General features: G+C 40.3%; 1 protein-coding gene and 1 long non-coding RNA gene across 2 annotated transcripts in view; one reads left to right on the plus strand and one right to left on the minus strand.

Moving 5' to 3' along the window:
• LOC310842672 overlaps positions 1 to 15,748 on the minus strand; it is a 461,768-nt gene that overhangs the window by 345,036 nt on the left and 100,984 nt on the right. The window lies entirely within an intron of this gene.
• The window catches only part of DSCAM (DS cell adhesion molecule), a 327,203-nt gene that overhangs the window by 178,357 nt on the left and 133,098 nt on the right, over positions 1 to 15,748 (plus strand). Inside the window, exons 4-5 of the mRNA XM_083734745.1 lie at positions 11,950 to 12,096; positions 13,968 to 14,246. Coding sequence (XP_083590871.1) covers positions 11,950 to 12,096; positions 13,968 to 14,246 — 426 coding nt within the window. The remainder of the gene's footprint in view (positions 1 to 11,949; positions 12,097 to 13,967; positions 14,247 to 15,748) is intronic.

A 15,748-nucleotide genomic window follows, 5' to 3' on the forward strand; every position in this document is an offset into this window, starting at 1 on the left:
GATGGCAGTTGTAGTAAATAGGCTGCCAAACTGGCACCTTGAAGCAGGCAGGTAGGGGTTGAAGAACACAAACACGCAGGCTGAAGAAAGCCTATTCATCAATGGTACCGAGGAAACTCAGGCAGCCTGAGGTGCATCTGTTATATTTTGGTTAGTAGAGCCTTCAAACATCATAATATTTTCAGGACTGTTCAGTAGATGTCTGCTGTTACCTATGAGTTTCCAAGAGGCATAAATAATATACATTATTAAGAAATAATGTTCTTGTTAGATATCCTTCATCTGTTCATTTGTCAGACTTCTTCCCTGCTGACAAGAAAGAAAGAAAGAAAGAAAGAAAGAAAGAAAGAAAGAAAGAAAGAAAGAAAGAAGAGAAATCAGTGGTATTTTGCTCAGTTTTTGAACACAAGTTGACGATATTTATGATTTAACTTTGCTATATCATCATCATCATCATCATTCACCTCATGATTCTGCATTAACAAGATGGGAATTCTTCCAAGCAGATGCACCACTAGGGGCCAAGGGTGGTCTTGAACCCTTCTCCAGCATGATACTTCTCTAGGATTATGGAGCACCCAGATAGAGAACTTTTGACAGCATCAGAAGGCTGGACCACCTACCGCCACCTGTGCCAAGGGATACCAAGGGTGGAATTCAATATTGCCCTGTTAGAACTGGGGAAAGCATTTCAACTCACCCAAAGAAAAAATCTCTCCTCTCCCTTCATGCTGCTTTGAGAGTTCTCCTAGCCCACAGATCTGACATGAAGGAGAGTGGGAGCATGAGAGTGAGGAAAACCCTGTTGTGCTAGTGGGACTTACAGCACATGCTCCCGCTATCCCAACTATTTAGCTGAATCCATCCCTGTGTGCCTAAATTAAATTCCACATTGTAATTTTGAAGTGCAGATGGTATTGATCCAAGTAACCTTTTTCTCTTTTGTTTGATCCTTTTTGTAATTCAACAAGTAGGACATTTATGAACTTTATGCAGCTGATCCAAGGAATACCACCAAGGGGACATGCACAATATTAGCAGCTTAAAACTGTCATTGCTCCCAAGTCATTTTCTATCTTTCTCCCTAGATAGTCAGACTTTGGTGCTGGTGTGCCTTCTGGAGTCCTATCATCCTGGTATTTTGTTCAGGCAGGTCTGTTTCAAAGCTTTTGGGTGTTCTGTGCATCCAGGTGAAGAAAATGTCAGCAATTTTGCTAGGAAATACCATCCTGAAAGTTAAAAGTGACAGGGACAGCTGATAAGAGTTTGAGCATGCAAGCGTTAACAGTTTGGCACCTGGCTAAAGGAACCATCTGTTCTTTTAATTTCTATCAACCTAATTTAGTTTGCTATAACATAAAACCATGAACTTTATTTCCTGCTAAGTGAAAATCAAATATGCTACTTTAAGCCTTCTGGAGGATAACCTCACCCATATTAAAAGAGGAACAGCATGACTGTCAAGGGGGGGGAAAGCTCAGAGTTGGATAAGGAATACTTAACATCATAGTCTAAAGATATTCTCAGTTTTAATAAGTTTGATGTAATGTTCAAATGCTGTTTTAATAATAATCCGTGTGAACAATTGGACAGGACGGTACTGAACCAGAAATGCCCCCCCAAAAAACTTTATAACTTAGGCCTGTAAGATTTTATTTTAATTTTTGGTATTGGATTGCATTAAAAACCTTGTATATGATTGTGTTGATTATTGATAATGTACTTGACTGCTGGGTAGCCATGTTAAGGCAGGACTTGCCAGTGCTATAGCTAAACTTGAATTTAAAAAGTTCACATGCGAGGTGAACTGTATCTAGAAAGATATAATGAAAGTTAGTTGGACTCCAGATAATCCTGCTTTATTAGGGCCAGCCCTATCATTAGACAGTGTGAGGTGGCTGCCTTGGGTTGTAGGTGCTGGGGATGGAGAATAGCTGCAAGGCACTGGAGGGCAGAGCTGCATGTCCACCATGTGGCCTGTTCAGTGTCTGCTGCCCTTGGAGTGTGGGTGGGGATGGTGGTGGTCAAATTTGGATTGTTTTGGACATAGGCTACCTATCTCCTGGTTTTTTTTAGGGAAGCTTTTTTTCTGCGCAAATCCAATGTGGCTCACTCATTGGAAATGAAATGGCAGGCTGCTGTTAAAGATTCACAGGCCCAAGGCCCATCCGGGCATGCATAGCTAGCAGCAGAGTTCTTTGCATCTCAGGCGTTTCTACTGCACACAGCTAACATGATTCAGGGAATCCCTGGTGTTGGGAAGGCTCATAAAGTTCATCTGTTGTGCAACTCTTTCTCATCCTCCTTTACGTGTTTTCCAAGATGTAGCTCCCGCTGCTGTGAGCTCCTCCACTTTCATTCTATGTGTGTAACTTCATACATCAAACATGCTGCAAAGCTGGCAAATAAATCAACAAGGATCTTGTAGTTATCTGGAGCAATGATGGGCAGTTTTCACCCACTCCATCACCAAGTCTTTTGCCTCATATTTGTGCCATAGGATAACTGGAAGCAAATATATTGATGCCCCAAAGTGAGCAAAGATTGGCATGCGGCAGGGAATTTCCCATTTAAGAGCATTCAAGGCACATTCGAATGTGCATGCACACATTGCTGAGAACCCAGAAGTGGCATGGAATGGGGCAAAAATGGCCCTAAAAGAGCGCAAAAGGTGTAAAAATAGCACCTAGCAATTCCAGGAGCCTTTGCATTGGAGTTTGAGCAGGGAGGTTTGGAGGGATTGATTGTAGTGGAGTTTGGTGTATTTTTTGGTTTTTTATTTTTTTATTTTTTTAATAATTTTTATTAATTTTTCCAACACAAAAAAGGACAAAACAGTACACACACATAAACAAATCAAAAACACACAAACATGTATAATTTCAAGAAGACATATTTTCATAACCTTGCTTCTCGGACTTCCCCTTACCTCCCCTTTTCTGCATCTCTGTTTTAAAAAATTTTCAGCAACTCTTCACACCAATTAGTTAATTACTTATTTTCTCTTTAAGTTTCTTCTAACACTTAATCAATTACAGCTGTAATTCTATATTTTCCTTTCCCTTGACATTTCAGCATTCATCAATTTTACAACAATTTCTCAAATATACTTTAAATTTCGTCCAGTCTTCTTCCACCATCTCTTTTTCTTGGTCACGGATTCTGCCGGTCATCTCCGCTAGTCCCATATAGTTGATCACCTTTGTCTGCCATTCTTCCAGTGTGGGTAGTTCTTGTGTCTTCCAATACTTTGCTAAAAGGATCCTTGCCGCTGTGGTAGCATACATAAAAAATGTCCTATCCTTCTTTGGCACCAATTGGCCGACCATGCCCAAGAGAAATGCCTCCGGTTTCTTATGAAAAGTACATTTAAGTACCTTCTTAATTTCATTATAAATCATTTCCCAAAAGGCTTTAATCTTCGGGCAGGTCCACCAAAGGTGATAAAAGGTTCCTTCCATCTCATTACATTTCCAGCATTTATTATTGGGCAAATGATAAATTTTTACGAGCTTGGTTGGGGTCATGTACCACCTGTAAATCATTTTCATAATATTTTCTCTTAAGGCATTACATGCCGTAAATTTTATACCGGTGGTCCATAACTGTTCCCAATCCGCAAACATAATGTCATGACCAAAGTCTTGTGCCCATTTAATCATAGCTGATTTAACTGTCTCATCCAATGTATTCCATTTCAACAGCAAGTCATACATTCTTGATAAGTTCTTAGTATTGGGTTCTAACAACTCTGTTTCTTATTTGGATCTCTCCAACTGGAAGCCAATTTTCCTGTCTTGTTTAAACACCTCCATTATTTGATGATAATGAAGCCAATCTCATACTTTGGGCTTTAGTTTCTCAAAACTCTGTAATTTAATTTTTCCACTCTCTTGCTCTAGAATTTCACATATTTTGGCCATTTAGATTCCATATTAGATCTTTTCACTTCCTTAGCTTCGATTGGTGACAACCACCTAGGAGTTTTATTTTCCAACAAATCCTTATATCGAATCCAAACATTATACAATGCTTTCCTAACAATATGGTTTTTAAATCCTTTATGAATTTTTACCTTGTCATACCAAATATATGCATGCCAACCGAATCTATTATCAAATCCTTCCAAATCCAAAATGTCTGTATTCTCAAGAAGTAGCCAATCCTTCAACCAGCAGAAAGCTGCCGATTCATAATACAGTCTTAAGTCCGGCAGGGCAAACCCTCCTCTGTCTTTTGCATCAGTTAATATCTTAAATTTTATTCTGGGCTTTTTGCCCTGCCAGACAAATTTAGATATATCTTTCTGCCACTTCTTGAAACAGTTCACTTTATCCACAATCTGTAATGTCTGAAACAGAAATAGCATTCTAGGCAGTACATTCATCTTAATTATAGCAATTCGGCCTAACAAGGAAAGTCTCAAATTTGACCATATTTCTAGATCTTTCTTTACCTCCATCCAACATTTGTCATAATTGTCTTTAAATAAATTCACATTCTTAGATGTCATATTAATCCCCAAATATTTCACTTTTTTTGCCACCATTAACCCAGTTTCACTTTGAAACCTCTCTTTCTCATCATTTGTTAAATTTTTCTCCAAGACTTTAGTTTTTTGCTTGTTCAACTTGAATCCTGCTACCTGACCAAAAGCTTGAATTAGTTCTAAAACTCTTTTCGTACTAGTATCTGGCTGTTGTAAAGTCAATACTAGATCATCAGCAAAGGCCCTCAGTTTATATTGTTTGGCTCTGACCTGAATTCCTTCAACCAGCTGGTCCCCCCTAATCATATTTAACAATACCTCCAAGATGGATATAAAAAGTAATGGGGATATTGGGCACCCCTGTCGTGTCCCTTTTTCTATAGGAAGTTCTTCAGTAACCACATTATTTACAATTAGCTTAGCTTTTTGTTCAGAGTATATTGCACCTATACCATTTTCAAACCTTTGGCCTACCCCCATCCCATGGAGATTCTTCTTCATAAAACTCCAAGAAATATTATCAAAGGCTTTCTCCGCGTCCACAAATATTAATACCGCCTTCGTATTAATATTAACTTCTAACAATTCTATAATGTCAATTATGTTTCTTACGTTATCTGACATATGTCTCCCTGGGAGAAAGCCAGCCTGGTCCTTGTGAATCTCCTCCACCAACACCTTCTTTAGTCTTTTTGCCAAAATGTCAGCAAATATTTTGTAATCCACATTGAGTAATGATATAGGGCGGTAGTTCTTAATCTGGTTCTTTTCAATCTCAGTTTTTGGTATAAGTGTGATAAATGCTTCTTTCCACGATTCAGGCGCCTTTTTCCCCTCTAAAATTTCATTGCAGACCTCCTTCAGTGGTTGTACTAACCATTCCTTCAAAGCTTTGTAATATCTGGAGGTCAGTCCATCTGGTCCTGGAGATTTCCCTAATTGCATATTTTGAATGGCACCCTCTATTTCTTGTTCAGTTATTTTCTCATTTAGAATCATTGTACTTTGTTGCGAGATTTTTTGTAATCCATATTTCTTAAGAAAGTCATCTATTTCTCCTTCATTCTCCGGCCCTCTTGCATATAGTCTTCTGAAATAACTCTGAAAACAATTACTGATCTCATTTGGTTTACAAATGTTCCTTCCTTCCACCTCCAAACTTGTAACTGTATTCAATTTCTGTCTCTTCTTCAATTGCCATGCTAGGAGTTTCCCACATTTGTCTGCTGATTCAAATGTCCTTTGTCTCATTTGCTTAATTTTCCATTCTATCTCTTGATTCATCAGTTCCATATATTGCATCTGATAAAACTTAATTTCTCTCAATATCTCATGAGACTTTGGTTTTGACCTCAATTTCTTTTCTCCTTCTTTCATCTTTTCCAATATCTTATCTTTCTTTTCATTTTGTTTCTTTCTCTTTAATGAGTTCTGTTGTATTAGGAAACCTCGTATCATGGCTTTACTTGCATCCCAAATTATTCTTTTCTCCACGTCTGTCTTCAGGTTTATCTCAAAATAGTTTTTTAAAGTTTTTTTGGCCTTTTATAAATCTCCTCATCTTTAAATAGGGTGTCATTCATTCTCCATCTAAAGGAACCAGCTGTTGTTAGTTTCATCTCCATCTTTACAGCATTATGGTCGGAGCAAGTCTTTGGGCAGATTTCTATTTTTTTTATCTTTGGAGCCATCCCACTAGTAATCCAAATTTGGTCAATTCTTGTCCATGTCATTTTTGCTTCAGAGAAAAAGGTTCCCTCTCTCTCAAGAGGGTTCCTTGTTCTCCAGATGTCAATCAAGTCCATATTTTCAGTCATTTCAAAGAAAGTCTTTGGTAATCTCCCATCCTTAGAGATCACCTGTCTTTGTGCTTTATCCATGTTTGTAGAGACCACGCCATTCATATCTCCCATTAAAATTACATTACGATCCAGATAGTCCATTAAAATCTCATGCAACTTCTTAAAAAATTCTGCCTTCCCTTCATTTGGTGCATAAATTCCAACTATCAAGAATTTTTCTCCTTGGACTTGTATTTCAATTGCCAAGAATCTTCCTTGTTCATCTTTGAAAATTAACTTTGGGGCCAACTTTTCCTTTGCATAGATTACCACTCCTCTTTTCTTAACTTTATCTGACGAGATAAATTCCTGTCCTAATCTTTTGTTTATAAGTAATTTTCTATGTGCCCTGGTCACGTGGGTTTCTTGTAAACAAATTAAGTCCAAATGTTCTTTTTTTAAGATATGAAATACCTCACGCCTTTTTCTGGGAAGGTTCAGTCCATTACAGTTCCAGCTTAGAAATTGCAGAGCCATCTTGTTATTTAATTAATTACCTCCAGCTGCTCCCTGCGACTGTTCTTCCTCAGTCGGTGGTTTAAGTCCAAATGTTAAGTTCTTCCCTTTGTAGTTAAAAGACAAACCTTGTGGAAACTCCCACCTGAAAGGTAAATTGTTCTTTTTCAGCAGGTGAACCAGGTCCTTATAATGTGTTCTTGCCTCCAAGATGGATTTAGCGATATCCTTGTAGATCTGAACAAAGGCATCTTCAATCTCAAGAGTTCTTTGATAATGTAGATTTAATATTTTATCTCTTTCCTCTTTGGATCTTAAGGTTATCAAACAATCCCTTGGAATCTTTCTATTTAGCCTCCTACCCAATCTGAAGGCAGCTGTTATCTTAAATTCTTCATCCTCCAAGTTTACCTGCCAAAATTCTGAAAATTCTTTTGTGAGAAAGTCCACCAAGTTGTCCTTTTCGCTCTCTGGGACCAATCTTAATCTCAGATTTTTTTCTTTCCTCTGCATCTCCCACAAAGACAAGGCCGCCTCACGTTGATCCAACTTTTTACAGACTGGTACCAATTTTTCCTGTGTTGTTTCTGCAGTAGCTTTAGCTTCCTCAGCAATCTTTCGAGTTGTGGCATTTTCTTCAATCAATTTATTTATAGTTTCTGTATTTGATGTAATACTTTTAGTATTCAAGTCTAATTTTGTTGACAATTCTGCCAACTGTCTGGTATTTTCCAAGCTCTGCTTTGTTAAGACTTCTAGAGATTCATTTATTTTAAGTAATGCTTGTGTCACTGGATCCATCGGTAAATTTGTCACTTTTTCTTGCCCAGCTGCTCCTGCTGGCAGTGTACTAGATATTGAGCCCCTTTTCTTTTGTGTAGCTTTAACTTTAGATCTTGTTATTATTTCTTCTGCTGGGCCACTCATGTCCCAAGGTCGTTCCCACAGGAGCAGCTTTAAATGGAAAAATCCACTGACTTGTTTTTCTACAGTCTGTTTTGCAACTGTTACCCCTCAGCCCTCTAGAGGGGGTAATTCAATGTATCCCATAAGCAGAAAGAAGAAAGAGAAACCAAAAATTCCAAATAGGAAAAGTTTTTAGCAACAATCTTTCACAATGTCCAAACTTTCAATTTGTAGCTTCAGTAAAGTCCCAAACTTGTAACAAATAATGTCCCAACTTTGTAGCAAGTCTTAAATGACAGTTCACTAGCTCAGTGCTTTATTCAGGCAGCCCGCTCCAAGAGTCTAAGACGGCAGAAAACTATTGTTCTTTACTTTTTTCCAAGCAGGTTAAGCCAAGTCCTATTCCCTCCCCCCCCCCCTTGCTCCTGCTTGCCAGGGGGGAAATTCAAGTTTAATGTCAAGGTTGTATAATTCCGAATTAATCTCTCCTCCAATTGCAGCTTTGTATTTTCGTTGCTTTAGCTGTCAAACAGTCCAGGGAAGGCAGACTTCCTTAATTTTAACCTTTCCCGTTTCGGCCAAATTTCAGACAAAGTTTTGAAAAGTCCCAGTAAGCCTTTCAATCCTACTTACGGGTATTCAATTTCAGTTCCAAATTTCAGGAAGGAATCGGCGCTCTCCGCTCATGGCGATGCGGCTTCACTTCACGGGCTGGGTAGCGACTCTCAGCACCGCCGCACACCCGATGCCGCTCTGGAGCCTTTAAAAAGGCTCTTTTGCAGTAAAGGGGGGCGCAAATGGTGCCCGCCGAGTCTCCTTGTTCACAGGCTTCCGCGCCTGTGATTTTTGAGGGTCCCCGCTTCGCCGAACTCATGAAGCAGTCCTCCTCCAGAGCTTGAAGGGAGGACCGCCATTAAGCGCTGGTGCCGACCGGAAGTCTCTAATTTTTTTTGTTTTTTAAAAGGGTTTTTAAGAGGGTGTTTGCAGGTTTTTTCAATGGTGTACCCAATATACATGATTACGCTTCAGCATACGGTGCCTCGGAACGTATCCCCGCCTAAATGGAGAATTGCCTGTAGACGTCATAAGCATGCTGCACTTTAAAATAAAAATAAAAAATCCTGTGCATTGAGTCAGTTGTATGTGAGCCCGCTTTCTATATTGTTCACCTCTATAAAAGTTTTGGAGAGAACATACTGCTTTGTTTCCAATTTGTGCATATCCTTTAGCTTCCTGCTGAAATCCTCCAACTTTTCATACCACAGATATTCTGTGTGGTTCCCAACGCCATGCTTTTGTTGCACTAGCATGTCATCACACCCCTCCAGATGGCAATAATGTGCTAACACTGGGGAAAGCATTGCAGAGCAACTAATAAAGTGGAGTGATGTGTGGATGATCCAGTGTACATTCACCACTAATGCACTATTTTTGCGTCAATGACATTTTGCAGAACGCCCATACCCACACCCAAAGATCAGTCTGGTGGGGGCCTTATGTATGCATGCCTAAATGTGTTGGAATCCTTCCAAAATCAGATTTTTATAATAATAGTAATAATAATAAAGATAACATTTGTGTGGACCCAAGTGGCAGAAGGCATGGAGGGATGGAAGAGCATTGGTTGATCAGTGGTAAGCAACTGGCAAGGGTTTGGTGTCTCTCAAAAGAGAAAGGAAGTTATGCAGGCTATGGAAACACCCTCTCCTATACCCAGTAGTGACTGGTGTGGTGGAACAGAGTCACCCACCCTGCCTAAAATCCTGGAGAGCCACTTCCACTCAGTGCAGACAGTACTGAGTTAGCTGAAGCAATAGTCTGACTCAATTTGCTATGTTTCTCCATTCATTACAAAAATGTATGCTGGGAAAGGGAGGTCTTGCTGCCTCTCCCCCTTTTCAGACTCAACCCCTTCCCTTCTAATATTGGGGATGAAAGGAGGAGTGAGAAAGAGAAACATGAAGACTTCCCTCCTTTGACTTAGCTGCAGAAGCAGTAGGAAAGTGTATGGGGTGGCCTGGGTATGGTTGGGAATGCAGGGAAGGAAGAGTTTCCCCCCCTGAAGATCAGATTATATCCAAGCCAGGGAAGAACCTATGGCCATAATTCCTACCCTTTTAATGTCTGGGTGACTGCATACTCAATAATTCTTGTAAAATCAAGGTAAATCTAAACTGTGACATTTGGCGTGGTTTTTTTGCACAGCTGGTTGTTGGATAAGTTTGCCACATTCTCTTAATTGTTGCAAACAGCAAAAGAGGCAAATGAGCTTAGATTTCTCTAGGGACAAAAAAACCACAGCTTTGATTTTAAAGAGTTCTCATTTCGTATGTGATGCGGACAAGTTTAATAATAGATTTTGTTATAGCAAATCAAGAGTGATTAGATTAAATATGCTTAGAGAATAAAGCACTTTCCAAGATCAACAGGATAATAAATATTGTTTCTATCCATGCGGCTTTCCTAAATACTTTTTGAAGTACAGCACCCAAAATGTTCTGCACTTGGGTTTTGTCATACTTGACAAGCTGTCAGCTTTAATGAAAATGTTTTCTATCAGAAATTACATAGGTTTTCCCTTTCTATGTTTTCTGTCATCTTTTATGTCTAGCATTTTATGTTTTAGCAGAGCTGGTTGTTCAAGCCTTATGTAAGTATGTAAAATCTGTTAAGAAAAATAAGGGAAGATGTGTGCAGTTCTAAACAGTGCCTATTGGTAAGAATTGGATACTGTCAGATTTAACTGTGACATGTGGCAATAGCTATTAATGTCTGGCTGACATCATTTTAATGAGGATAAGACAAAAAGGTTGATGTTGCATACAGAATGTAAAGGTTTTGTGCACCTTGTTGGATGCTGAGATTCCTTGCAGAAATACTTCTCCAGGGTTCCCTAGGAAGAAGGATTGACTATTGGCAGACCTATCCAAAAAGGGTTGGGGATGAAGGACATGTGGCAATAATTGCAGGGACAGCTTATGTATGCTTCCCCTCTGTGGGCAGGGGTCCAGTGGGTGGGCTGTGTGGAAGATGGCTGGCAGGGGCTGGAACTAGACAGGGAGCAGAAGCAGTGCTGAAAGACAAATAGCCAAACAGGGCTTCTGTGGTGCAGATATACCATATAGGGTTGTAGTGGATGTTCGCCAGCTTCAGTTTGGGGGCCAAAATGAGTGGTTTCAGGGAATGGATATGAAATATTCCTGGAAAAACAACAACCCTTAATTACAAGAACCTTTTTAAAATTCTGTTTCCAGCCATTGTTTCCTGTATCTGTGGCTAGTACTTTGCAGAAAGGGTGAAATTGTTCTTTGTCTACTTCTTGGATTAGTCAAATGGGCCATTTCAGACAATCAAAACGATCAGGAATCCTTGCATTAACCTATACACAGAGCCATGCCTGCATGGGGCTATTTTCTACAATTGGTGAATTCATTTGCAAAACTCTAGTTGTCATCCTGCCGTGGCTTTCTTCTTGAATTTTTCTACAGCTGTTTAATGGATGGGATGTGGGACTTGGATCTAGGAAAACCCAAGTTTAAACCTCCATTCAGTCACAAAACTCACTGGGTCACTTTGGGCCAGTCACTATATTTCCATAGTACTTAGGCTCATAGAGTGGTGGTTAGAATAATATTGGATAAATTCTATGTACGTTGCCCAAAGCACATTGGAGAAAAGGCAGGATACAAATGTTACATAAAAGTTTAGTATCATTGGCTTCCCCCCCCTCCTCGCATTCTAATTCCAAACTTTCTTTCTTTTTTTCATATAATGAGTCTGATGTGGTCTGATACAGCTTTATTATTCATATCATCATATGTAATTATGTATATCAGCCCATTTAATTATGATATATCTCATACTCAGGTTTAGTGCTAACATAAAATAATATGCTTTTATATTTTTCACTGGCTGACTCACATCTAATAAGTAATTTCATTCCTCTCTTCCATTTTATTTAAAATATCTTTATACTCTCTGCGCTGCAGCAGTGATGAATACTGAATTAATTATATCTTTCTCGAGCGATTCCACAATATACTGTGTGTGTTGTTGTTGTTTTAAAGTGATATTTCTTTAGGAAGTGCCATTGAGTTAAAGATAGGTAGTGACACACCGACTGATCATTTATGAGTCTAATCATTGAGAACAATGTGCATTTTGGGCGTTTGACAGGAAAATTTGCAGTTCTTCAGGGTAGGAGAGTCACAAAGCTTTTCTGATTTGTAAAACTCCACATATTCTTATGTCTTTCAGGATCTAGATTTCTCATCACATCCACGGGAGCCTTGTATATTATAGATGTACAGAATGAAGATGGATTGTATAACTACCGATGTATCACACGGCACAGATACACTGGAGAAACACGACAGAGCAACAGTGCTAGACTTTTTGTATCAGGTACGACATGACACTTGCTGAATGGGAAGTACTTCATTGTTTTGTGTCTGCCCGGGATCTAGCCTTTTGGGGAAATTTTTGCTTTTGTCTTTTAGACTGAGAAGTTGCTTGTCTAGCAGCTTGAAGGTAGACATCCTTGGGGGATCCAGATCAGTTTAAGGTAGTGGTGGGAAACTATAGATCTCCTATCATCTCTAGCCATTGGCCATGCAGGCTTAAGGGTTTGCAAGTCCATCAACACCTGAAAGGCCACAAGTTTTCCACCCCTCATTTAACAGTTGCTGCTGTGCACTTCATTTGCCAAGGAACCCCCAAATGCCGGAGAAATGAAAGGGGTAGCAAAACAGTGGCAAATGAGAAATGGCAGCCTTGCTTAAAACAGGAACTGTGCGGCAAGTGGAGAGGCGAATTTTTGGAAAGAGTGATATACTGCATAGGTGATCTCTACCATGCTGAGTTGAGTCCATTCTTAACAAACCAGAAAAGCTGTCAAAGTCAATGAAAGAAGGAAAAGTGCCTGTTCGTCTTAAAATAGCTGTTTATGATGTTATACACACAAACAATCTTCTGAAAAAGGAAGATCACACTCCTGCAATGAGGAGTAACTTAATGAGCTTTTGCAGTCTACCATGCCCCAAAGCAAGGTTTATCTTTGGACCGCATGTTTGACAGACTAGATCACAATCCCTTCCAATGAATTTGAGACTCTGGAATGAATTGATCCATTGTGTTTCCAAGTATGAATAGATAAATACAAGCTTCATTCTTAAGCAGGCATAGGCAAACTCGGCCCTCCAGGTGTTTCGAGACTGCAATTCCCATCATCCCTGGTCCTGTTAGCTAGGGATGATGGGAATTGGAGGCCTGGGTATGCTTATGCCTGTTCTTAAGGCAAATGAAAGAAATGTGACACTATTTGGAGGAAGATCTATGGTCGGTGGATGAGGACTGTAACACTTTGTGCTAGTGGAAACCTTTTGCCTACAACATTTTGCTAACAACATTAATTTTGCTAACAACATTTCCTCCAGACTTTTGTTACCTAGTCTGGGGGGGGGGGGAGAGACTGAACAATAAGATTTTATAGTTGTTCCCACCTCTACATCACTAGCTAGAAGGTCCACCATCCACAGTTAGTAGTCAGGTATCGTGGGCTCTCTCTGAACTCAGGTCAGGGGGTGGGCCAAAGGATGTGAAAATAAACCTGCTCCTTATTGTGAAGGCAGCCAGTTTCACGTGGCTCTACTGGGCTCCTAATCTCATGGAAATAACCCTTGTTATGCTGTTAAGCCAATGATTCCTAGCTTTTAATAGCACAGCAATGGGAGAGGAGACAAAGCAGGTGGCTGATTCCTCTAGAACAGAGGTCTTTAACCAGTCAAGTTCCAAGACCCACCTTTGAATCCAAGGGTGCAACATAAGACCCACTTTAACTTTTTCATTTTTGATTTATACTTAACAGTGCTAGTATACATACTGCTCATCATTACTTCTAAATAAAAAGTAGGTTGGCAGTGTGGCAGGAGAAAGGCATGAGCATGTGGTTGGCCAGAAATGTGTACCTTGGGGGGGGGAAATAGCTTGTGCCTTTCTCCTGTGACATTGCAGCACTCATGGAAACTGATAAAATGAGCATCTCATCAGTAGAATGTGTCCTAGTTGGGAGATATATGCCTGGTCAGCCTAAGCTTGAATCCAACATGGCGGCATCAACTTTGCTGTGACCCACCTGGTGGAGCCTTGCGACCCACCTGTGGGTCCTCTACCCATTGGTTGTAAACCTATGCTCTAGAAGAAGAGGAATTTAGATGGTTCCTCATCTAAAATATTTTGGCCCTAAGAAACCACTTTCTTTCTTTTCTTTTCTTTAGACCCAGCAAACTCGGCTCCATCTATTTTGGATGGATTTGACCACCGTAAAGCCATGGCGGGACAGCGAGTGGAGCTGCCTTGCAAAGCATCTGGGCACCCAGCACCAAAGTACCGCTGGCTGAAGGACAATGTACCCTGGGAGCCTGACAGCCGGTTCCGGCCAACGGTGACAGGCCTGCTGATAGAAAACACGCGCTCCTCGGACTCAGGCAACTACGTGTGCGAGGTGTGGAACAATTACGGCACAGCTGAGGTGATAGGTCGCTTGCACGTAAAACGTAAGTGCGTCATAGAGCGCTGGAGTTTATCACCTGGGAGTGCAGGAGGGGTGCTGTCGTGGCAAACACATGTGGCATGTTAGTTTTTGCTTAATAGGGAAAAATTAAACTATTGGGGAGCGGAGGCTTCTAACAGCATAATCCTATGATGAGTTAGTCAACTTCATTCCAGATAAGTGTGTATTGGAATGCAACCTTAATTCATAATTTACAAATGCAAACTATGTGGTTCTCTTTATAGTGAGGTCAGTGGGGAATTGCCATTTTATCTTTGGGTTATTTTGCTGGTCCACGGCAGCTATTATACCAGAAATGACAGTGGGAGGGGGCGAAGAAGGGGCAGAGAGAAGACAAATATGAGAGCATTTCACTTTTCCTTGTTTGTCTTTTGCAAACTAGGTTTTCCTGGGTTTTTTCATCATTTTGTGGTCAAAATTTCATGGTTTAGAATGCATTAGAAATCTCCCCATAGGAATCAGTGGAAATCACTCATTGTGTTAAGCACTCACCTAACAAATGAATTCCTGAGAACACATTGTGTTCAGATAGTGGGACCTGCTATCCAAGCCTCTTTGATGTCCATGCATAGACACAAGAATTGGTAGTGGAAGAACTCCTTGGCCCTAATGTTACCCCCTGCAATCCCCGGGACATCTGTCTATTGAGTGTGATAAACGCAAAAGGGAATCTTAGCTGAGAACATAAGCAAGATTTCACACAATTGCGAACCCTGCATGCAAGTAGACTCCGCCTTTGCACAAGTTGTGCTTGTGTGAAGGTGCCCATGGGGTGTGAGCAAGGAGTGCAGTGTCAGAGTTTGAAGCAGAAGACACAGTCTTGCTTTCTCCACATATTTAGCACTCTTCATTAATGGCAACATTGAAAGAGGAGTTACACTGTAATGGACTATGCATGCTTTCCATTGCTTGTTGCTAGGGGTAGTATACTGATAACAGCTGAGAGTGAGAATTGCTTCATGCTTTACAAGGTAATCCTGTTTGTGGCAACTACTCTAGTGTTATACCCTGGCTTGTGCATTAAAGACCCAAACAGCAAAAATATTTAATTAACTGCTTGGAGATATGCACCAGGAGACTGTAGTGTGGAAGAAACACATTTTGTCTAACTCCTCCAACCAAACTTAAAATGGCTGCCACCATAATGTCTCTCCTGGTATCCTCCAGAACTGCTCTGCTCAATGCACCTATTTACAGGATTCTTTAATTCCTGCTGTCATTAGGATTTCTCCTCAACATAATTATCGGTGATTTCGGGTGCTGTCTCAGGTGCTTCCTCAAACTAATATCCTTTGTCCTGCGAGCATCTTCTTCTAATAGATGCTTTGAAGTTAAGGTTCTGGAGTGGTAAAGGAAAGCATTCTGTACGTTTATGGGGGCATTCTTTACTACCCGCTGCCAAGGATGAGCCAAATGGGAAGGGATCCCATTTCAAAATACTTTTTTCTTTTTCTTTTTGAGCCCATGGGGCTCACAAAACCCTAG

This window comes from Podarcis gaigeae (assembly GCF_964106915.1).
Source record: "Podarcis gaigeae genome assembly, chromosome: 4".
Taxonomy (NCBI): Eukaryota; Metazoa; Chordata; class Lepidosauria; order Squamata; family Lacertidae; genus Podarcis; species Podarcis gaigeae.